At 39.9% G+C, this 23238-nt stretch overlaps 3 protein-coding genes across 4 annotated transcripts in view; 1 reads left to right on the forward strand and 2 right to left on the reverse strand.

Moving 5' to 3' along the window:
• Positions 1-2057: 2057 nt before the first annotated feature.
• Positions 2058-23238, forward strand: part of LOC146698275 (uncharacterized) — a 32531-nt gene continuing 11350 nt past the window's right edge. The window contains exons 1-4 of the mRNA XM_085473330.1: positions 2058-4430; positions 4725-4748; positions 5093-5387; positions 6111-6259. Coding sequence (XP_085329456.1) covers positions 4397-4430; positions 4725-4748; positions 5093-5387; positions 6111-6259 — 502 coding nt within the window. The 5' untranslated portion in view covers positions 2058-4396. The remainder of the gene's footprint in view (positions 4431-4724; positions 4749-5092; positions 5388-6110; positions 6260-23238) is intronic.
• Positions 8131-11982, reverse strand: LOC146698276 (uncharacterized). The gene is made up of 4 exons (XM_085472765.1): positions 11868-11982; positions 9637-10003; positions 9081-9229; positions 8131-8903 (listed from the first exon to the last, which is right to left on the reverse strand). The coding sequence occupies exons 1-4, from the start codon at positions 11980-11982 to the stop codon at positions 8557-8559; spliced, it is 978 nt and encodes a 325-aa protein (XP_085328891.1). The 3' UTR covers positions 8131-8556.
• On the reverse strand, positions 14520-17506 carry LOC146698277 (fucolectin-5-like). 2 transcript variants are annotated; one of them, XM_085473322.1, is made up of 5 exons: positions 17310-17506; positions 16992-17015; positions 16027-16318; positions 15468-15619; positions 14520-15290 (listed from the first exon to the last, which is right to left on the reverse strand). In XM_085473322.1, exons 1-5 carry the CDS (start codon positions 17341-17343, stop codon positions 14944-14946), a joined length of 849 nt encoding a protein of 282 aa, XP_085329448.1. In that variant the 5' UTR covers positions 17344-17506; the 3' UTR covers positions 14520-14943. The 2 variants fall into 2 exon arrangements, with proteins under 2 accessions (XP_085329448.1, XP_085329447.1); XM_085473321.1 differs by having other exon boundaries at positions 16027-16330.

Genomic DNA, 23238 nt, shown 5'->3' on the forward strand with positions numbered 1-23238 from the left:
ACCTTAACAAGACTGGAGTTAGCACCACATCAATGATATGAGGCCTGTGAATCACGATGGCTCTGACTCGTACTTTAGAAAAATAAAAGCAAAAACAGTTAGGCAGTATTTCAAATAACAATCTGACTCCTTTCTGCACTGAAGAGAGAAACCTGAAGCACCTAAAGTAAACTTTAAAAATCAATGCACTTTGTCCACTTGTGTTCATAGTGGACTAAATACTGATTAGGCACCTTAATCTCATTTAATTCCATGAAATGGAAGACCAAATCTGTTTTGTATGACTACAAACTGAACCAGTGTTTTGCCTTTTTTTTTTATTTGTACTAACCTGGAATGTTACCAGTTTAATCACTTTTTTAATAATATATTTGTTTCATAGTTTGATGTTTATATGGCTGAAAATAATAGAACAATCACCCAACATGTTGTTTCACTAAATTGCACAATTTGAGCCCAATTTTTCAAGATTTCTTGGTATGAAAATGCATTTGCATTATATGTCTTGTAATCCTGTTGTTGCTTTAAATCAAGGGAACCGTTTCCCGCGTCTCCCTCTTGTTTCTACACCCCCCTGCCCGCTGCTTTACCCCTCTCCTCCTGTGTTGTTTGTCAAATAAGTGACTATTACATGACGTGCACTTCCCAAGGTGTAAACATTAGCGGCGTCGTATTGGCTCTCTGTCTCGGTAAATTGTCTGCAGCGTAAGCAGGCACAGAGGCAAAGGGACTGAAAACTGAAAAACGCTTTGGAAAACTAAAAGACGTTCTTGGATAAAGTTGCTTTCTCTCATCGGAGGAATCGTTGTGATGAAGACGTGGCACAGCTTTCCCTCTGCGGCGAGAAGACTACCAAATAAAGCTCCACTCTCTGTTTTCTTGACTCTTTCAAACTCTTTGCGAACTGTCCCGACTGCTGTTCTTCACTGACAGGAGAGAGAAACCGATGAAGCTTTGCAGGTTAACCTTTGTGCCTACGTGGCTCGTCGCTTGTTTTGAACAGAATTTCACCAACTCTCAACTTTGGAAATCAGTAAACTTAAGGAAGGATTGTTCAAACTAATGATGATGCATGAGCGAGCTCTGCTTTCTGCTGACGCTGTTAGATGCCTAGCTACACTGAAGCTAACATTGGTAACTTCAGTTCTAAGTCCTTAAACAGACACCTTGAAGTTCTGAATTTTGATAGTGTTTAGAACGTATCCCCGGGCACTTGTCGCACTAGAAGTCACTGCGGTTAGATTTCCAACATCTTTAGCTTTAATCCAGCTGAAACCTTTTATCTGTTTGGTCATCATGTGACGAGTGCCTGGTCATGAAAATAACAGAGTCACCGTTTTAAAGAATACTTTTGTCTAATACTGCATGCAATAACCAAGACAAACAACATTTGTACATATTTGGGGTTGGTATACTTGGCACAGTAGAAGCCTCATCCTGGTTAAACTGAAAATGTAGCTTGAAAATGCGATTTGAGGACCTGTTTTCTTTTGAAAATGTTGCTCAAATCACTGGAATATTTGCTAAGTTTGAGCTACTTTTAGTTTAGAGGGGCTTATTTTAATGACTTATTTCTATTTTGCACAACATTTTTTTTTTAAAAAACACCCCAAGTGCAGCCGTTTTGTGCTCTTTTCTAAGCATTTATGATCTCATATGCTAATGTCTATACATGGTACAAAATGGCAGTCAGTACTCAATTTAGTCTACAGGTTAGGCTTCATGCTGCCCCCAGGTATCCAGCCCACAGTCTTTTACAGTGTGCTGTTTCATTATTATAGTCGATCTGTTTTGAATGGTTTTTATATGTTTCTATCTATGAAAACTGTCATTGCAACTCTATCCAGTCAACAGTGGACTTCCTGTTAGCAAGACAGGCTCAATATGTACAATAGATTAGTGTTTTTAATTAGAATCAGTTTTAGAGTTCACTGTGCACAAGTGGCTTTTTGGTACTTTGCAAAAATGTAGAATCATAACTCAAGAGAAAAGACATGCAGTCAGCTGGATTAATGTTTGAATGAATTGTGCTTGCTAATAGTGTGTTTATATTTATATTTGAGGTGCTAATTAGAACACAACTAATGATAAGATAAGATAACCTTTATTAGTCCCACACGTGGGAAATTTGTTTTGTCACAGCAGGAAGTGGACAGTGCAAAAGTTATGAGCCAGTATTGTTTTCTTTTAGACATAGAAAATCGCACCTAAACATTCTCTGAACATACATAGTTATTACTAAGTCCTTATTATGATAAAATGACAGTGCAGATTATAAACATGGGAAGTTGAGAGTGCCCTCTGGTGGACAAACTGTGCAACGTTAGGACTCATAACATGATTGGTTCTCCTGCCTTTTCTTTGCATTTTAGTTTTTATTGACTAAATATAAATGCTGATACCAGTAGGTCAGCAAATCATTAACATTGACCAGTATTGATCGCTCGGGCTCAAATGTTAATCCTAAATTACTTTATAAACATGCAGTCAGAACCATAAATATCTGGACACTGGCACGTTTTTCTTTTGTGTTAGTGCCTATGTACAGCACCACAGTTCAAGTTGATTTTAAATCAAGCAATCTAGATGTGATGTAAGTGCAGACTTTCAGCTTTAAGTTAAGGCATTTAAAGAAAGAATTGTATTAATGGTTGTACAGTTTTACAGCATTTGAGTGTGTCTGAGAGGAGAGTACAACCCTGTAGACTTTAAAATTCATTCTACTAATTCTGTCAGCAGTCACATCATCAATAAATATTAGTGATGTGGTCCCATTAGCAGCTGTTCAAAGATGTTTTCTGGTAAAGTCTAATCTGGTCTTACAGTTCTTGAAGCTATAAATACACAGATGTGTAGCTTATATCGAGGCTGCCGTGTCTTTTCACTGAGTTATGATTTTATATCCAGCATTCATCACGTATCCCAGTTAACCTTGTGCTGTTGAGCTAAAAGCTAACGTTGTGATCTGAGTAGTTTACCTGCGGTCCTATTACGCTCATATGTCATATCTGTACCTGCTGTACTTCTGCTATAGTCCTCACTTGTTTTCTGTATTTAAAGGTAGTTAGCTGAATGTTTCTTACAGCAATCCAGATGTTTTCACTCTACAGCTGCCAGCTTTTTGGTTTTAGAAAATACACGTTGTCAGATTTGAAAATAACTGTGGACATGAATTGATTTTTTTCTAATCTCACTGTAAAGTTTTTACCTTCTGTATTCTGATCAGATTTTTCCTTCATGTCGGTGCGGTTTGCTTTGGATCCCAAGTGTTTTCTTTTCTGCATCAGTACTCTGTGTACCTTCAGATCTGTTTTTGCTGATTCATGACAGTGTCTGGATGTAATTAGTTACAGTTGTTTCTCCACAGACACAGATAATGCAGGACGAACACATGTACGCTCCACTTTAACCAGTGGTTTGAAGCCATTTCAATATATCGCTCCTAAATTTAACTGCGGTACCGACTCCTATAGCTGTAAATAATCTCCTGATAGGCTTTGACTGGAGAAGATTCTCTGAATGAAACTGACCTACTGAGGCTTTTACAAAGTTGAAATCCTTGTTACTCTGCGTCTGTGGAACCAACATTTCCACTAACTTAAAGTTTCTGTGATGACCTTTGATTAATCCTGGTGTGTGTGATTGTTTCTCCAGTGTTGCTGTAGAAGGCTGAAAATACTCTCTGTGGTCCCTGCACTCCTCAGCTTGTAGCTAGCAGCTGTGAGACATGAAATGTGTGCAATGTTAATTTAAAATCCCAGCTGTTATTGAGGCTCTGGCTTGATAGGTTGATTTAGAAAAGATTTATATTTTATACTTGTTTGAGGACAAAACCCAATAAATTTGGATCAAAGGATGTGAACATGTGAGAAGCATTTTGCTTTAAATAATGAAACATGAAGTTTCAGGACATTTAAATTCAGATGTTGTGCAGAAAGTCTGGCATAGTGTCCTGTTAAAAATGAAAACATAAATTCTTGTTTCCCTACATAATGATCCAGCTGTGGAAATGTCACTGAAAACCTATTCACACAGCTTCCACTGGTGAAGTAAGTTTCCTGGTATGCTAAAGTATTTGCACGTGGATGGACGCACAATGTAGTTTGAACATGGTGATCATAACAGTCGTGGTATGTTCACATCTGCAAATCAGATGTAAAAGTCTGGGAATGCTTTGCCTACTGAACATAACAGCCTCACTCTGAGTGTAAACAGGAGAAATGAATATTTTCATGTTTTCTGCTGTGAGGGAAGTGACAGAAATACAAATCCAGCTCTGACTCAGAGAGGGGATCATATCAACATCAGTGTGTCTACAGAAAACTCCAGAGTGAGGGTAGAAGTCTTTTCTTTCTCTTATTAGAGGACACATTTGTGCAAAGAGTCTAAAGTAAAGATGCTGTGGAGTCTGTTGTTCATCACTTTGATTGGTAAGTGGATCATTTGATGTTCCTGCCTGGCACAGTGATGTTTCAATGATCGTTATAAAGAATGAAAAAGATCAAATATAACAGTTCAGTTTTACTGTGAGTTGATCCAAACTGCTCGATAAAGCAAAAGTCGTTTCATTTAGTTTAAAGAGGATTTGACTTTAGTAAAGCCAGTTTCATTTCTGAGTGTTGAAGGATGGTTTACATTCTGTGCTTTCTGCTGTATTACCAAACAACAATATCAGAGCTGGCAGTAATTCACTCATTCTTACATCGTTCTCTGAAACTTCACAGGAAGATCAACTCAACAGGATCCAGGTAAGAGTGCATTTCTAATCAGTTTCTTCAGGTTATATCAAAAGTATGATGGTGCTTCTGTTCTGACTATACTTATTTGTAAAGTATTTAATTTTATGCCTTTTTAATTATTTTTATATATTTTTTCTCCCTTTATTTATTTGTGCATCACAATATTAATTGTGTGTGTGTGCTAAATATGGTAGCTACAAAAGACTTAATCTGATTATAAAGTCAGAATTCAGATTCATTATTTAGGAGTGAAAAGAAGATTTTGATAAAGAAACAGCAAAAGCCTTAATCTGAAGTGTTAGTACCACGTACATCATCTTTTTTGAAAACTTTACTTTCTGTTACATCATCAGGATGTAGTCCAGGATGGGAAACTATCAAACTGCATGACAAAGTGGCATTTCAGTCTTCAGTCTACACAGTAAATGGTCTCAACTACACTGCTGACAGAGCTTTGGACGGAAATAAAGAAACATGTTCTAACACTGTAGGAAACCAGCCCATCAGCTGGTGGACAGTTGACTTATTTGGTCTATATGAAATTTCCTGCATCACCATTTACAACATAAATCAACACAATGTTGATCTAAGAGACGCTCGCATCCTCATCAGGAACTCATCTGAGAGAAATGCTGCTGACACCACTGAGTAATACCTTCATCTTACTTTGAATCATTCTGTTCTCAGTCAGGCTCCAGCATGTCCAATGTTTTTAGATAATTTTATGAACATTTAAATGCATTTAAATCCAGTAATACAGTAACACAGAGAACCCTGTATCAGTTCTATCAGATGAAATAGGACAGGGGTGTCAAACTCAAACACACAGTGGGCCAAAATTCAAAACTGGAACAAAGTCGCGGGCTAACGTTAATTATTTTAAAAAAAAATCTTCCTCCAGATATAGGAATGAATCTTTTCTTATGGACTCAAATAAGTTTTGCTGGAAAACTGAATATGGAACAAGCAAAGCTTAATACTAAAAAATATATATATTAGCTGTTTAATACCAGTAGGCCAGCTCTAATAATAATTTGGTATAGCTTCGCGGGCCAAATGTAATTAGGCTGCGGGCCAAATCTGGCCCGCGGGCCAGAGTTTGACACCTATGAAATAGGAGGTCTAATATGGTGTGATGTGGTTTGGAGTAATAATCACGTATATGTGAAGAATATAAAAATCTTTATTTATTCTCATTTTCCTTTGTTGTTTATTTGTAGGTGTTTTCCTTCTTTCTAAAATGTTCTCAGACAGCAGCTCACATTTATTATCCAGCTGTTAGACTGCCTCCACTGTTTACAGCATGATTTAATCAAACAGAGCCAGAAACTCTTTCTGTACATCTGTCCAACCTTTTGTCTTTGTTTACAGGTGTGCAACAATCAACACAACTACTAGAGGAGAAAATAAAACATTTAACTGTGAAAATGGACCAAAGTGGGGGCGTTATGTAACTGTGTACCAAAACACATATGGGCCTTTAATTCTGTGTGAGGTGACGATGAAAGGCAGAAAAAAAGGTACAATAAAACATTCTTACCCACTAAGTTAACTGGTCAGTCAGTAGAGTCGATATAAATGTGTAAATTGATTGCTTGATTGATAATACTTTATTCATCCCGAGGGAAATTGGGTTAAGGCTGCCGACCTTTGCCAGCGCCATCTTACCCTCCCGACCATACATACATTACACAGCATCACATGGGGAAGTCAGGTCAGAGAGATATAACAATGGAAAATGCACAACATGAGGAAAGATGCGGAGAAAAAAGAACTCCCCCCAGGCTGAGCTCCAACAGCGAGTGTAAGACTCAGCTTTGCAGTTTGTCTTTACAAAAACCCGAAAAATTTGTCATTCTAAAGAACTCACTGAATTCAAGCATGCTACTGTAAAAGGATACCGCCACTGCAACAAGTCAGTTTGTGAAATTTCTTCCCACCTTGATACTGTTTGAATAATTTTATTCTTTTCTTTTAGAATGAGATGCTCTGACTTTCATGGTGGCCATTGCATAAGACCTATCTTCTATTCCATTCATCTACACAGATTTATTTACATGGAAGAAAGTTTTCCATCTACTAATAAATCTGAACCACAGAAGTTTAATGCTGGACTTGCACTTTGCCATGGCAGAGGGCAGTAAAATAAGGAATGACTTTTATGAACCACATAGCAGGAAGGTGCAAGATGCTAACGTGCAGGGCATACATGGAACATGATAACCAAATGGCTGGCATAGTTCAGAGGCCGGGCCTGGAAGTCCCAAAGTCAATATGGGAGACACTGCCAAGGGTGGTCGAGAATGACCGGACTAAGATCCTGTGGGACTTCCAGATACAGACGGTCAAACTGGTGATAGCGAACCATCAGACATACTAGTGATGGACAAGCCACTATACCGAGTAATAGCAGCATCAGGAATAACGAATACCAGAAGCTGGAAAAACAACAAGGCCTGAGAGAGGAGGTTAAGAAGATGTGAATGGTGAAGGCAACAGTGGTCCATGTAGTAGAATAGAATAGAATAGAATTCAACTTTATTGTCATTGCACAGGTACAGGGCAACGAAATGCAGTTTGCATCCATCCAGAAGTGCTTTAGTGATATAGATATATTAGATAGATAGATAGATAGATATATTACAATATATATTAGCAATCAGAGTATATTAGTAATCAGAGCACTCGGGGCAGTGACCCCTAAACTGTCCAGAAGAGTGCAGCTCTACGAAGAGCAAAGATACTTTACAGGATCCTGGTAAACATTTGTAATAACGGATGTGTGTGACTCTGAGTGAGGCACAGGAATGCTAGATCAAGGCTAGCGACCTTAAAATGGAGATTCCAGAAACTTTCTTTACCGCGATGATCAAGCATCAACACTTAAAAAGGAGAGCACTTCAGTCAATGTGATATTGATGTAGTTATTTTTATTCTCAGATGTTAACTGTTGGAAAATCCTGCACAAAAACACATTTTGTCTTTTAAAATATATCAGGAACTTAAGGCCTTTTTTAATTATATCAACGTAACATCAGTTTAAAGTACAGTCATGGGTGTGGAACCTTTTCTCAGTGTCTTTGGCTTTAATGAAGGCTATATTATTAAAACACTGTAAATGCCGTAATTTCACTGCTCATACAGATTCATTCAGAATAATTATCACTGGTTCAAATTCATGGATTGAATAAAAGGGTCATCGGGTGGTGGTTGTTACTGAACTGTCTCCATTTGAAAACATTAAAAAGACACTTTTGTGCAAATGACCATTTTAACTGAAACAAGCATTTTACAGTGTAAAAATCATATATGGAGTTATTTAGTGAATTTAAAGGAGACAATCTGAAACACAAACACAGTCACTGAATGTCTGTAAACTTGACAAACATCCCAACAAAAATAAACTGAATTGACAAACATTTGTTTTCCAGTTTATGTTTTATTTGTTCAGCAGGTTTAAACATGAGAGACGCGAGTAAAACAATTCAAAGGCCAACGATCCATTTACAACTAAAGGAAATAATATATATATATGTCAATTCAAAATTATAGAAAACACTGAATGCTTAAGTTTTTTAAGTGTCATATAATCATCATATCAGTGTATCATGAAATACAATCAAAAGTAATTTATAATAATAACATGTTTCTGAGTGTTAATAGAAAAGTTCTGCTTAATTTCTCCACTGTTTATCTTCCTGCTACACTGAGCCTGAACCCATCACCTTTGATTTATTAGAGGAAAGTTTGCTACAACCCAACAAGCCACTACTGACACCTGTCTAACTGAATAAACAAAACCAACCCATGGATCTTCTTACACTGCACAGATGAAATTATATTTATCATAAACAGACTTCTTGTACCACAAATGGTTCCCACCTTTATTCATGGCAGCGTTCATGCCACAGACTGCTGTTCTTGTCTCATTTGGAGCCCACTGATCAAAAAATACACACTGATCGTTGACCCAGATCCAGAAGTCGAAGCCACAGATGTATTGAAGACCCAGCCAGACAAAGGGAGTGTCAGCCTTCTGAGCCTCCAACCCAACCCAGACCTGGGTCTCGTTATCAAGGATGGAAACCAGATCCATGTGTTCCTGTCTGCAGTGGTACCGGGCGTCTGCCCATGTCTTGTTCTCTTTAATCAGTTTAAAGGGCTCTAAAAGGAAAAACATCAAGAAAATGAAACTTAGAAGCATCAAACCAAACAGTGTTTCTGAGTGTCTAACATGCTGCGTTAATCCAAGCACATAATTCTTACTGTCAACATTTACACATTTATATTGACTCTACTGAGTGACCAGTTAACTTAGTGGGTAAGAATGTTTTATTGTACCTTTTTTTCTGCCTTTCATCGTCACCTCACACAGAACTAAAGGCCCAGGTGTGTTTTTGTACACAGTTACATAACGCCCCCACTTTGGTCCATTTTCACAGTTAAATGTTTTATTTTCTCCTCTAGTAGTTGTGCTTATTGTTGCACACCTGTAAACAAAGACAAAAGGTTGGACAGATGTACAGAAAGAGTTTCTGGCTCTGTTTGATTAAATCATGCTGTAAACAGTGGAGACAGTCGAACAGCTGGATAATAAATGTGAGCTGCTGTCTGAGAACATTTTAGAAAGAAGGAAAACACCTACAAATAAACAAGAAAGGAAAATGAGAATAAATAAAGATTTTTATATTCTTCACATATACTTGATTATTACTCCAAACCACATCACACCATATTAGACCTCCTATTTCATCTGATAGGACTGATACAGGTTTATCTGTGTTACTGTATTACTGGATTTAAATGCACTTAAATATTCATAAAATTATCTAAAAACATTGGACATGCTGGAGCCTGACTGAGAACAGAATGATTCAAAGTAAGATGAAGGTATTACTCAGTGGTGTCAGCAGCATTTCTCTCAGATGAGTTCCCGATGAGGATGTGAGCGCTACTTAGATCGACATCGTGTTGATCTTTGTTGTTAATGCTGATGCAGGAAATTTCATATAGACCCAATAAGTCAACTGTCCACCAGCTGATGGGCTGGTTTCCTACAGTGTTAGAACATGTTTCTTTATTTCCGTCCAAAGCTCTGTCAGCAGTGTAGTTGACACCATTGTCTGTGTAGACTGAAGACTGAAATGCCACTTTGTCATCCAGTTTGATAGTTTCCCATCCTGGACTACATCCTGATGGTGTAACAGAAAGTAAAGTAAAAGAAGAAAAAAGAAAAGAAACAATGTCAGTGGCAATAATACTTCAGACCAGGTCTTCTAGTGTTTCTTTAGGAAAAATCTCCTTTTCACTCCTAAATAATGAATCTGAATTATGACTTCATGATCTGACTAAATCTTTTGTGGCAAACATATTACACACACACACACACACACACACACACACACACACACACACACACACACACACACACACACACACACACACACACACACACACACAGGTTATTTCCAAGCAGCCTCACTACATTATAAATGTTGAATAGTTTTGCAGTTAGTGAAAAAAAATTAATCAGAATTTATGAAATGAATAATTTGACTCTCAAAACATATCAAAGACTGCACGTTTATCAAAGCACTTATTTCTAAATCACGTTGATCACATATCATAGAACATAATTCAATATAAATTTACATTTATAACATATATTTATACAGATGTTTGTAAAATTGCTTCAGTCCAACAGAAAATCCCCACATGAAACATTCCCACAGATATGACGTCTACTGTGATGCAATAAGTAAATAAATGAATTGAAAAATAAAATATAAAAATAATTAAAAAGGCATAAAATTAAATACTTTACAAATAAGTATAGTCAGAACAGAAGCACCATCATACTTTTTGATATAACCTGAAGAAACTGGTTAGAAATGCACTCTTACCAGGATCCTGTTGAGTTGATCTTCCTGTGAAGTTTCAGAGAACGATGTAAGAATGAGTGAATTACTGCCAGCTCTGATATTGTTGTTTGGTAATACAGCAGAAAGCACAGAATGTAAACCATCCTTCAACACTCAGAAATGAAACTGGCTTTACTAAAGTCAAATCCTCTTTAAACTAAATGAAACGACTTTTGCTTTATCGAGCAGTTTGGATCAACTCACAGTAAAACTGAACTGTTATATTTGATCTTTTTCATTCTTTATAACGATCATTGAAACATCACTGTGCCAGGCAGGAACATCAAATGATCCACTTACCAATCAAAGTGATGAACAACAGACTCCACAGCATCTTTACTTTAGACTCTTTGCACAAATGTGTCCTCTAATAAGAGAAAGAAAAGACTTCTACCCTCACTCTGGAGTTTTCTGTAGACACACTGATGTTGATATGATCCCCTCTCTGAGTCAGAGCTGGATTTGTATTTCTGTCACTTCCCTCACAGCAGAAAACATGAAAATATCCATTTCTCCTGTTTACCCTCAGAGTGAGGCTGTTATGTTCAGTAGGCAAAGCATTCCCAGACTTTTACATCTGATTTGCAGATGTGAACATACCACGACTGTTATGATCACCATGTTCAAACTACATTCTGTGTGCATCCAAGTACATGCAAATACTTGATACTTAGCATAGCAGGAAATTTACTTCACCAGTGGAGGCTGTGTGAATAAAAGGTATTCAGTGACATTTCAACAGGTGGACATTTGGTCTACTTTAAAGAAAAACAGAGACATTATTAACAATCGGTCATTCATTAATAAGCTGCTGGGAAAAAACCTTCACAAGTCCATCATTGTGTCTACTTTCTGCTCTGCATCTGCATTTAGTCTGGATTTCATGTTTCATGCAGAAATTATTCATAGCAAAGTGCTTCACACACTGCTGAGTATTTGTAAATGTGTGCATGAGGGCAGGGATGCATGTTTGTGTCTGTGTGAGCCTGTTTCTCTAAGTCTATGTCAGGCTACCCCCAGGTGTGGGGGCCGATCTCACCACACTCCATACCAGTGGTTGATGCCCTCAGGTATCGGTGCGTTGGTGGTTCTCGGTGTCCAGGCTGGGCACTTAGGTATGTACTGGGTCACTCCCGGTGGCTGTTTGGCGGGGCCTGGCGCCCGTGGCTCGGTCGGGCCCCTACCAGAAGGCAGGGGGCCCTCATACCTCGCGTGGCTGGGCCCGGCACTCTGCCGCAGCTGGCTGCCAGCACAGCCTGCAGACACATCACTGCAGCCCCCTGTAGCTTCTGCACCTTTGCTGCAGGGTGAGTCCTATTCATCACTAATAACATGAATTCCATCATGTACAGTCTTGAAGTGCAGTTCTCACTTTGATTTGTGCACATTAAATACATTTGGTCATTGGAGCAGAGAAGCAGCTGGGATATTCAAAGTAAAGCAGCATCATGGTTTTTGCTGCGAAAGCACAGGAATCTACATATCAGACTTAAGTCATGGTGTGTTTTATTATCACAGTGTGAAGTTCTTGTTTTTTAAAAAATATATATATATTCTAAGTTATTTTAATCAAGAGTTCCTTTTCATTGGTACTTGGTTTCAGACTCAGGTCTGTCACTGTGTTCATGTGTAAAAGAGGGTGAAAGAGTAGTGATAAAGCACACAGCTCAGTGAACATGGAGGTGTGTAGACCAAGGAGACAATATTCAACCTCATCTGGTAGTTCAATGCTTTGAGCAGTAGGTGGCGCTGCTGCATAAAATGAGGATCTGAGATTCAAACATGAAGCAGCTCCTGAGCTCAGAACGGCTCCTAAACCAATTTCAACACATGAATCAGCCTTCAGAAGTGATCGTGGCTCAAGAGTTGGGAGTTCGTCTTGTAATTGGAAGGTTGCCGAGGCGCACTGACAGAGGCGAGGCTGCCGGACACAGGCGCCACCGGGCCCTCTGACCACCACCAGTAGGCAACGGGTGAAGTGTCTTGCCCAAGGACACAACGACAGAGACTATCCAAGCCGAGGCTCGAACCAGCAACCTTCCAATTACAAGGCGAACTCCCAACTCTTGAGCCACGATCGCCCCAATATAAATAGTTGGACTGGTAGTAGCAGGATGTAAAAACAATCGAGTTGAATGGACCAGTGGAAGCAAAGAGGGTTTTAACAGAGGAGATAGAGAAGGAGCAGGAAAAGGCTTTTTTAGTAGGTTCATTTATTTTTATTAATGTTAACACAGCAGCCTGACTCTCAAACTCTAAACGTCTGCTGATCTCAGTGAATGTAACAGAGTTGCCTCCTTTCCTGAGATTTGCAGATATGCATAAAGGTCAAGCAGCACACTGTAGATGGAGCTCTGGTAGAAAGCAGAAAACCTCCATCATCAACCACAGTGTGTTATTTGGAATCTACTATAGTGAAAAATGAATAACTTTTTTCTTTAAAGTGGCATCACTTAAAGATTTAGTATTTGGAAATGATTTCATATTAAATATTGATTTTAAGTGGCGTAGCTGGCCAAGTGTTGCTAAGTGGTGTCTTAAAGCGTATTGTTGTGTTAGAATGAGTCTGAGGAGGAAAATATTAGACTGGAAATGTTGCAGATGTTGATTTACACTTATTTTAAGAACATTACAATATTATTATAAACAATGTAGTTATTTTTTTAATCTCTGAATTTAATTAGTTAAAGTTCATGAAGGTTCATAGAGGTTACATTGACCATAGTACATGTTCAGAGTACATAGCATCACTGGTTCCTGAAGTATTTTTTGTGGGGGAAAACATATCTGAGCTCCTCTGGGTCTTTCACACAAATGCACCCTGGTCATGGATGTGTAAGACTCAGCTTTGCAGTTTGTCTTTACAAAAACCCGAAAAATTTGTCATTTTAAAGAACTCACTGAATTCGAGCATGCTACTGTAAAAGGATACCGCCACTGCAACAAGTCAGTTTGTGAAATTTCTTCCCACCTTGATGCTGTTTGAATAATTTTATTCTTTTCTTTTAGAATGAGATGCTCTGACTTTCATGGTGGCCATTGCATAAGAGCTGTCACCAGATGTGAATGGTGAAGGCAACAGTGGTCCATGTAGTAATCAGAGCACTCGGGGCAGTGACCCCTAAACTGGGCAGGTGGCTCCAGAAGATCCCAGGAATGACATCTGAGATCTGTGTCCAGAAGAGTGCAGCTCTACGAAGAGCAAAGATACTTTACAGGATCCTGGTAAACATTTGTAATAACGGATGTGTGTGACTCTGAGTGAGGCACAGGATTGCTAGATCAAGGCTAGCGACCTTAAAATGGAGATTCCAGAAACTTTCTTTACCGCGATGATCAAGCATCAACACTTAAAAAGGAGAGCACTTCAGTCAATGTGATATTGATGTAGTTATTTTTATTCTCAGATGTTAACTGTTGGAAAATCCTGCACAAAAACACATTTTGTCTTTTAAAAGATATCAGGAACTTAAGGCCTTTTTTAATTATATCAACGTAACATCAGTTCAAAGTACAGTCATGGGTGTGGAACCTTTTCTCAGTGTCTTTGGCTTTAATGAAGGCTATATTATTAAAACACTGTAAGTGCCGTAATTTCACTGCTCATACAGATTCATTCAGAATAATTATCACTGGTTCAAATTCATGGATTGAATAAAAGGGTCATCAGGTGGTGGTCGTTACTGAACTGTCTCCATTTGAAAACATTAAAAAGACACTTTTGTGCAAATGACCATTTTAACTGAAACAAGCATTTTACAGTGTAAAAATCATATATGGAGTTATTTAGTGAATTTAAAGGAGACAATCTGAAACACAAACACAGTCACTGAATGTCTGTAAACTTGACAAACATCCCAACAAAAATAAACTGAATTGACAAACATTTGTTTTCCAGTTTATGTTTTATTTGTTCAGCAGGTTTAAACATGAGAGACGCGAGTAAAACAATTCAAAGGCCAACGATCCATTTACAACTAAAGGAAATAATATATATATATGTCAATTCAAAATTATAGAAAACACTGAATGCTTAATTTTTTAAGTGTCATATAATCATCATATCAGTGTATCATGAAATACAATCAAAAGTAATTTATAATAATAACATGTTTCTGAGTGTTAATAGAAAAGTTCTGCTTAATTTCTCCACTGTTTATCTTCCTGCTACACTGAGCCTGAACCCATCACCTTTGATTTATTAGAGGAAAGTTTGCTACAACCCAACAAGCCACTACTGACACCTGTCTAACTGAATAAACAAAACCAACCCATGGATCTTCTTACACTGCACAGATGAAATTATATTTATCATAAACAGACTTCTTGTACCACAAATGGTTCCCACTTGTATTCATGGCAGTGTTCATGCCACAGACTGCTGTTCTTGTGTCATCTGGAGCCCACTGATCAAAAAATACACACTGATCGTTGACCCAGATCCAGAAGTCGAAGCCACAGATGTATTGAAGACCCAGCCAGACAAAGGGAGTGTCAGCCTTCTGAGCCTCCAACCCAACCCAGACCTGGGTCTTGTTATCAAGGATGGAAACCAGATGCATGTGTTCCTGTCTGCAGTGGTACCGGGCGTCTGCCCATGTCTTGTTCTCTTTAATCAGTTTAAAGGGCTCTAAAAGGAAAAACATCAAAAACATGAAACTTAGAAGCATCAAACCAAACAGTGTTTCTGAGTGTCTAACATGCTGCGTTGATTCAAGCACATAATTCTTACTGTCAACATTTACACAGTTATATTGACTCTACTGACTGACCAGTTAACTTAGTGGGTAAGAATGTTTTATTGTACCTTTTTTTCTGCCTTTCATCGTCACCTCACACAGAATTAAAATTCCTCCCGATGTGTTTTGGTACACAGTTACATAACGCCCCCACTTTGGTCCATTTTCACAGTTAAATGTTTTATTTTCTCCACTAGTAGTTGTGTTGATTGTTGCACACCTGTAAACAAAGACAAAAGGTTGGACAGATGTACAGAAAGAGTTTCTGGCTCTGTTTGATTAAATCATGCTGTAAACAGTGGAGACAGTCGAACAGCTGGATAATAAATGTGAGCTGCTGTCTGAGAACATTTTAGAAAGAAGGAAAACACCTACAAACAAACAACAAAGGAAAATGAGAATAAATAAAGATTTTTATATTCTTCACATATACTTGATTATTACTCCAAACCACATCACACCATATTAGACCTCCTATTTCATCTGATAGGACTGATACAGGTTTATCTGTGTTACTGTATTACTGGGTTTAAATGCACTTAAATGTTCATAAAATTATCTAAAAACATTGGACATGCTGGAGCCTGACTGAGAACAGAATGATTCAAAGTAAGATGAAGGTATTACTCAGTGGTGTCAGCAGCATTTCTCTCAGATGAGTTCCCGATGAGGATGTGCGCGTCTCTTAGATCAACTTTGAAAGGATCCATTTTGTTAATGCTGATGCAGGAAATTTCATATAGACCAAATAAGTCAACTGTCCACCAGCTGATGTTTTCATATAGAGTGGCAGAAAATGTCAAATAATTTCCATCCAAAGCTCTGTCAGCAGTGTAGTTGACACCATTGTCTGTGTAGACTGAAGACTGAAATGCCACTTTGTCATCCAGTTTGATAGTTTCCCATCCTGGACTACATCCTGATGATGTAACTGAAAGTAAAGTAAAAAAAAATAAAAAAAGAAAAGAAACAATGTCAGTGGCAATAATACTTCAGACCAGGTCTTCTAGTGTTTTTTAGGAAAAATCTCCTTTTCACTCCTAAATAATGAATCTGAATTATGACTTCATGATCTGACTAAATCTTTTGTGGCAAACATATTACACACACACACACACACACACACACACACACACACACACACACACAGGTTATTTCCAAGCAGCCTCACTACATTATAAATGTTGAATAGTTTTGCAGTTACTGAATAAAAATTCATCAGAATTTATGAAATGAATAATTTGACTCTCAAAACATATCAAAGACTGCACGTTTATCAAAGCACTTATTTCTAAATCACGTTGATCACATATCATAGAACATAATTCAATATAAATTTACATTTATAACATATATTTATACAGATGTTTGTAAAATTACTTCAGTCCAACAGAAAATCCCCACATGAAACATTCCCACAGATATGACGTCTACTGTGATGCAATAAATAAATAAATGAATTGAAAAATAAAATATAAAAATAATTAAAAAGGCATAAAATTAAATACTTTAAAAATAAGTATAGTCAGAACAGAAGCACCATCATACTTTTTGATATAACCTGAAGAAACTGATTAGAAATGCACTCTTACCAGGATCCTGTTGAGTTGATCTTCCTGTGAAGTTTCAGAGAACGATGTAAGAATGAGTGAATTACTGCCAGCTCTGATATTGTTGTTTGGTAATACAGCAGAAAGCACAGAATGTAAACCATCCTTCAACACTCAGAAATAAAACTGGCTTTACTAAAGTCAAATCCTCTTTAAACTAAATGAAACGACTTTTGCTTTATCGAGCAGTTTGGATCAACTCACAGTAAAACTGAACTGTTATATTTGATCTTTTTCATTCTTTATAACGATCATTGAAACATCACTGTGCCAGGCAGGAACATCAAATGATCCACTTACCAATCAAAGTGATGAACAACAGACTCCACAGCATCTTTACTTTAGACTCTTTGCACAAATGTGTCCTCTAATAAGAGAAAGAAAAGACTTCTACCCTCACTCTGGAGTTTTCTGTAGACACACTGATGTTGATATGATCCCCTCTCTGAGTCAGAGCTGGATTTGTATTTCTGTCACTTCCCTCACAGCAGAAAACATGAAAATATCCATTTCTCCTGTTTACCCTCAGAGTGAGGCTGTTATGTTCAGTAGGCAAAGCATTCCCAGACTTTTACATCTGATTTGCAGATGTGAAAATACCACGACTGTTATGATCACCATGTTCAAACTACATTCTGTGTGCATCCAAGTACATGCAAATACTTGATACTTAGCATAGCAGGAAATTTACTTCACCAGTGGAGGCTGTGTGAATAAAAGGTATTCAGTGACATTTCAACAGGTGGACATTTGGTCTACTTTAAAGAAAAACAGAGACATTATTAACAATCGGTCATTCATTAATAAGCTGCTGGGAAAAAACCTTCACAAGTCCATCATTGTGTCTACTTTCTGCTCTGCATCTGCATTTAGTCTGGATTTCATGTTTCATGCAGAAATTATTTATAGCAAAGTGCTTCACACACTGCTGAGTATTTGTAAATGTGTGCATGAGGGCAGGAATGCATGTTTGTGTCTGTGTGAGCCTGTTTCTCTAAGTCTATGTCAGGCTACCCCCAGGTGTGGGGGCCGATCTCACCACACTCCATACCAGTGGTTGATGCCCTCAGGTATCGGTGCGTTGGTGGTTCTCGGTGTCCAGGCTGGGCACTTAGGTATGTACTGGGTCACTCCCGGTGGCTGTTTGGCGGGGCCTGGCGCCCGTGGCTCGGTCGGGCCCCTACCAGAAGGCAGGGGGCCCTCATACCTCGCGTGGCTGGGCCCGGCACTCTGCCGCAGCTGGCTGCCAGCACAGCCTGCAGACACATCACTGCAGCCCCCTGTAGCTTCTGCACCTTTGCTGCAGGGTGAGTCCTATTCATCACTAATAACATGAATTCCATCATGTACAGTCTTGAAGTGCAGTTCTCACTTTGATTTGTGCACATTAAATACATTTGGTCATTGGAGCAGAGAAGCAGCTGGGATATTCAAAGTAAAGCAGCATCATGGTTTTTGCTGCGAAAGCACAGGAATCTACATATCAGACTTAAGTCATGGTGTGTTTTATTATCACAGTGTGAAGTTCTTGTTTTTAAAAAAATATATATATATTCTAAGTTATTTTAATCAAGAGTTCCTTTTCATTGGTACTTGGTTTCAGACTCAGGTCTGTCACTGTGTTCATGTGTAAAAGAGGGTGAAAGAGTAGTGATAAAGCACACAGCTCAGTGAACATGGAGGTGTGTAGACCAAGGAGACAATATTCAACCTCATCTGGTAGTTCAATGCTTTGAGCAGTAGGTGGCGCTGCTGCATAAAATGAGGATCTGAGATTCAAACATGAAGCAGCTCCTGAGCTCAGAACGGCTCCTAAACCAATTTCAACACATGAATCAGCCTTCAGAAGTGATCGTGGCTCAAGAGTTGGGAGTTCGTCTTGTAATTGGAAGGTTGCCGAGGCGCACTGACAGAGGCGAGGCTGCCGGACACAGGCGCCACCGGGCCCTCTGACCACCACCAGTAGGCAACGGGTGAAGTGTCTTGCCCAAGGACACAACGACAGAGACTATCCAAGCCGAGGCTCGAACCAGCAACCTTCCAATTACAAGGCGAACTCCCAACTCTTGAGCCACGATCGCCCCAATATAAATAGTTGGACTGGTAGTAGCAGGATGTAAAAACAATCGAGTTGAATGGACCAGTGGAAGCAAAGAGGGTTTTAACAGAGGAGATAGAGAAGGAGCAGGAAAAGGCTTTTTTAGTAGGTTCATTTATTTTTATTAATGTTAACACAGCAGCCTGACTCTCAAACTCTAAACGTCTGCTGATCTCAGTGAATGTAACAGAGTTGCCTCCTTTCCTGAGATTTGCAGATATGCATAAAGGTCAAGCAGCACACTGTAGATGGAGCTCTGGTAGAAAGCAGAAAACCTCCATCATCAACCACAGTGTGTTATTTGGAATCTACTATAGTGAAAAATGAATAACTTTTTTCTTTAAAGTGGCATCACTTAAAGATTTAGTATTTGGAAATGATTTCATATTAAATATTGATTTTAAGTGGCGTAGCTGGCCAAGTATTGCTAAGTGGTGTCTTAAAGCGTATTGTTGTGTTAGAATGAGTCTGAGGAGGAAAATATTAGACTGGAAATGTTGCAGATGTTGATTTACACTTATTTTAAGAACATTACAATATTATTATAAACAATGTGGTTACTTTTTTAATCTCTGAATTTAATTAGTTAAAGTTCATGAAGGTTCATAGAGGTTACATTGACCATAGTACATGTTCAGAGTATATAGCATCACTGGTTCCTGAAGTATTTTTTTGTGGGGAAAAACATATCTGAGCTCCTCTGGGTCTTTCACACAAATGCACCCTGGTCATGGATGTGTAAGACTCAGCTTTGCAGTTTGTCTTTACAAAAACCCGAAAAATTTGTCATTCTTTTTTTTCTTTTCTTTTGCCTGTCCTATTTGGTTCTTTAGCCATCAGAATTGTTGTCTGAAGACCAACAAGGATACCCAATGGATTTACTTTGCCAAATGGATCATCGTGGCATTGCCGTATTGGTCCATTTGACTGACCTTTGTTTTTATTATTTATTATATTTTATTTTCAGATGTTACAGACGGGACAGACATGAGTGAGGGACAGGAAAGGGAGAAAGAAAGAGGAAGGAAAAGAAAAACAGAAGGGGAGAGGGACAGTGAGAAAAGGGGGGAGAAAAAAATCTCCTGGATCACCTGTTGAGAGAAGAAGAATAGAAAACAAGCAAAAAAAAACCCAACCAGCATACTAAACACAACAGCATCGCATTAATCTAACCGAGCAGAAGCTAGAGGGGGCTGCACCGGCGTGCCCGCCGGCTCTGCCGGCAGCCAGCTGAGCCAGAGTGCACCGAGCCGCAGGCCCAGAGGAGGAGGAGGCCTGACCGAGCAACAGGCGCCAGGCCCTACCAAGTAGCCACCGGGAGTGAGCCGGTACATACCCAGTACCCAGCCCCGGACACCAAGAACCACCAATGCACCGACCCATGAGGGCATCAGTCACCGGCAGGGAGTGTGGTGAGGGGAGATAGGCCTTGGAGGGCCTGGGAGTTCCCAGAGAGGTGGAGTCTAAGACCCGACCTGACAAATAGACACAGACACACAGACACAAACATGCATTCCCACCCTCATGCACACATATACAAACACTCAGCACTCACCCAACGTAAGGATTGACATAAATGGACATGTACACACAATCACACTCCCCAAACATACTCTATACCCCGGGTCCAGGTACCCTCGCCCCCAGAGGGGGAAACAGAACCCAGACCCAAGAGATGTTACCCTTCCCCCCGGGGTGGAGGCAAGCAGACCGTCCCAGGCTCCGCAGCAGCAGGGAGGCCAATCGGACAGCTAACATCTCTTCCCAGCCCCCCCGCCCCGATGGCTAGCAGAGAACGGGGGTGTGTGAAGACCCCATACCTCCCTCCTCCCGCTCATGTGTAGTGTTGCTGCGTGTTGTTCTAAAGTGCATTTAAAACAAGGGAGAGCATGGTGCTGCTGCCAGAGAGCAGCAGGTGTCTCCCCTGCACCCTTGTGACACACCCGCACCCCAAGGACCTACTTGTGTGGGTGAGTGTGGTGGAGCGGGAAGAGGGAGGTAGCCGGGGATGGGGAGGAAAAGGAGGGAGGGGAGGATGCCCCTCCCTAGGGCCAGCTCCCCCGCTGACCCCAGTAGGTACCCTCGTCCTCTGGTACCCACCAAGGCAAGGGAGCCCAGGTCCATCCAGACCGGGGCCTACGGTAGCACTGCCAAGCCCCACAGGACCCGGGGCAGCCCACCCTACCCCACCGCAGAGGAAACTGTACCCACCCCAACATTCAATCGTCTCCCAGACTACACAAGACTACAGACACCCAGGTTAAGTTTATTCTCCACCTCTCTTATGTCTCTCCCCCACCTGCAGAGTGGACTCCTGCAAGGATGGAACAACCTCCCCGCCAGTTGAAGAGCCCCCCAGTTAGGCCGATGCACAAGAGGCCCCCTGCGCCAGGGCTGAGTCCCCGTGCACCCACCCGCTCACAACCTCGGTGACACACCGACGAGGACCGAAGCCCCCAAGGCCCAGCCAGAGCCCCAGCACGGAGGCGAAGCACCCCCGAACCCCAAACCCCCACGCCTGCCCCGGATCCACTCAGGGGCAGCCAGGCCACCAGGCCAGTAACCTACGTCCACCAGTACAGACCATCCTCCAGCCCCGCTGCACGCAGCCACGAGGAGAACAACCTCTAAGAGCGACCAGAGCCACTAACCAGGTTATGAACACAACCCCCGGGTTAAGCCCTCCAGGGATAATGTCTCTAGGGGTCCTCCAGGCGCCCTAAGCCTGTCCCAACTCCATATTAACCACAGTAGCTGAGGCAGGACCAAACCACGACCCCCTACCCCCGCTAAGTGATGGAGCCGATCAATGGAGCCCAGAGGGATTGATCTAATGTGGTGGCAGAGGCTATATCGAGACTAATGTGATCCATTAGAAGTTTCTATATTGGCTAGAATTAAGATTATTTTTATTTTTCCAGTTCATGAGGACCGTTTTCTTGGCGATGCATAGGGCAGTGAAAACCATGTGGACTGTAGTAGTTTCTGTAGTGACCTCATCCAATTTTCCCAACAAGCATACTAAAGGGGAGGTTGGAATTTTACATTTCAGACACTTTGATAAGTCTTCACATATCTCGCGCCAAAACTTCTGCACTGGTGGACAGAACCAAAGAGTGTGGATATAATTGTCTGGTGTATTGCCTTGACAGTGTGAGCAGTTGTTGGAAGATGTAAAGCCCATCTTGAACATCCGATGACCTGTATAGTGCACTCTATGTAGTGTTTTGTATTGTATTAATTGCAAACTGGGATTTTTAATCAATTTAAAGGTTTTTAAGCAAATCTGAGACCAGAAGTTTTGGTCTAAGCTGACTGATAAATCTGCTTCCCACTTTGCAATAGGAAGGGATATTGATTCATCTAATTTAGAAAGTGTTCTGTATATTTTAGATAATAATTTGGGGGATTTAAGAGTAAGGAAATGTGCCGCACTTGGTGGTGTTTGTAATTCAACTTGACTGAGGTTAAATTTCTGTTTTACTCTGGATTTAATTTGTTGATATTCTAAAAATCTTTTCTTGTTGATCCCATATTGTGCAACTAGTCTGTCAAATGGAATAAATTCTGTTCCCTCTAATATATGTTCTAAGTATTTAATTCCTTTACAACTCCATTCTGGGAAATTAATCATATTATTGTTTTGTAATATGTCAGGGTTATTCCAGATAGGTGTACGTTTGCATGGGATTAATGAAGACTCCGTTATTTTTAGAAACTCCCACCATGTTGTCAGAGAAAAGATGATGTTGATACTTTTAAAGCATTCATGTCTTTTGATGTTTGAGCTAATAAATGGTAGGTCTGAAATCTCTAGATCCTTGCATAGTGCCTGTTCAACATCTAGCCAGGGCTCATCTAAGAAGGTATGTTTTAACCATTCTGAGATGAACTGAAGCCTGTTGGCTAAGAAGTATTGGTGAAAATTAGGCAGATCTAATCTTCCTCTATCCTTGGTTCTTTGTAGCGTTTTTAAGCTGATACGCGGGGGTTTATCTTTCCAAAGGAATTTGGAAATATATGAATCCAGAGATCTGAACCAATCTTGTGATGGTTTGTTAGGGATCATCAAAAATAAGTAATTTATTTTTGGCAAGATCATCATTTTTATAGTGGCGACCCTTCCCATGA

The sequence above is a fragment of the Copadichromis virginalis genome, linkage group LG11 (assembly GCF_057382275.1).
Source record: "Copadichromis virginalis isolate Kocher_CV1m ecotype Utaka linkage group LG11, C_Virginalis_male_GT1.1, whole genome shotgun sequence".
NCBI classification, from domain to species: Eukaryota; Metazoa; Chordata; class Actinopteri; order Cichliformes; family Cichlidae; genus Copadichromis; species Copadichromis virginalis.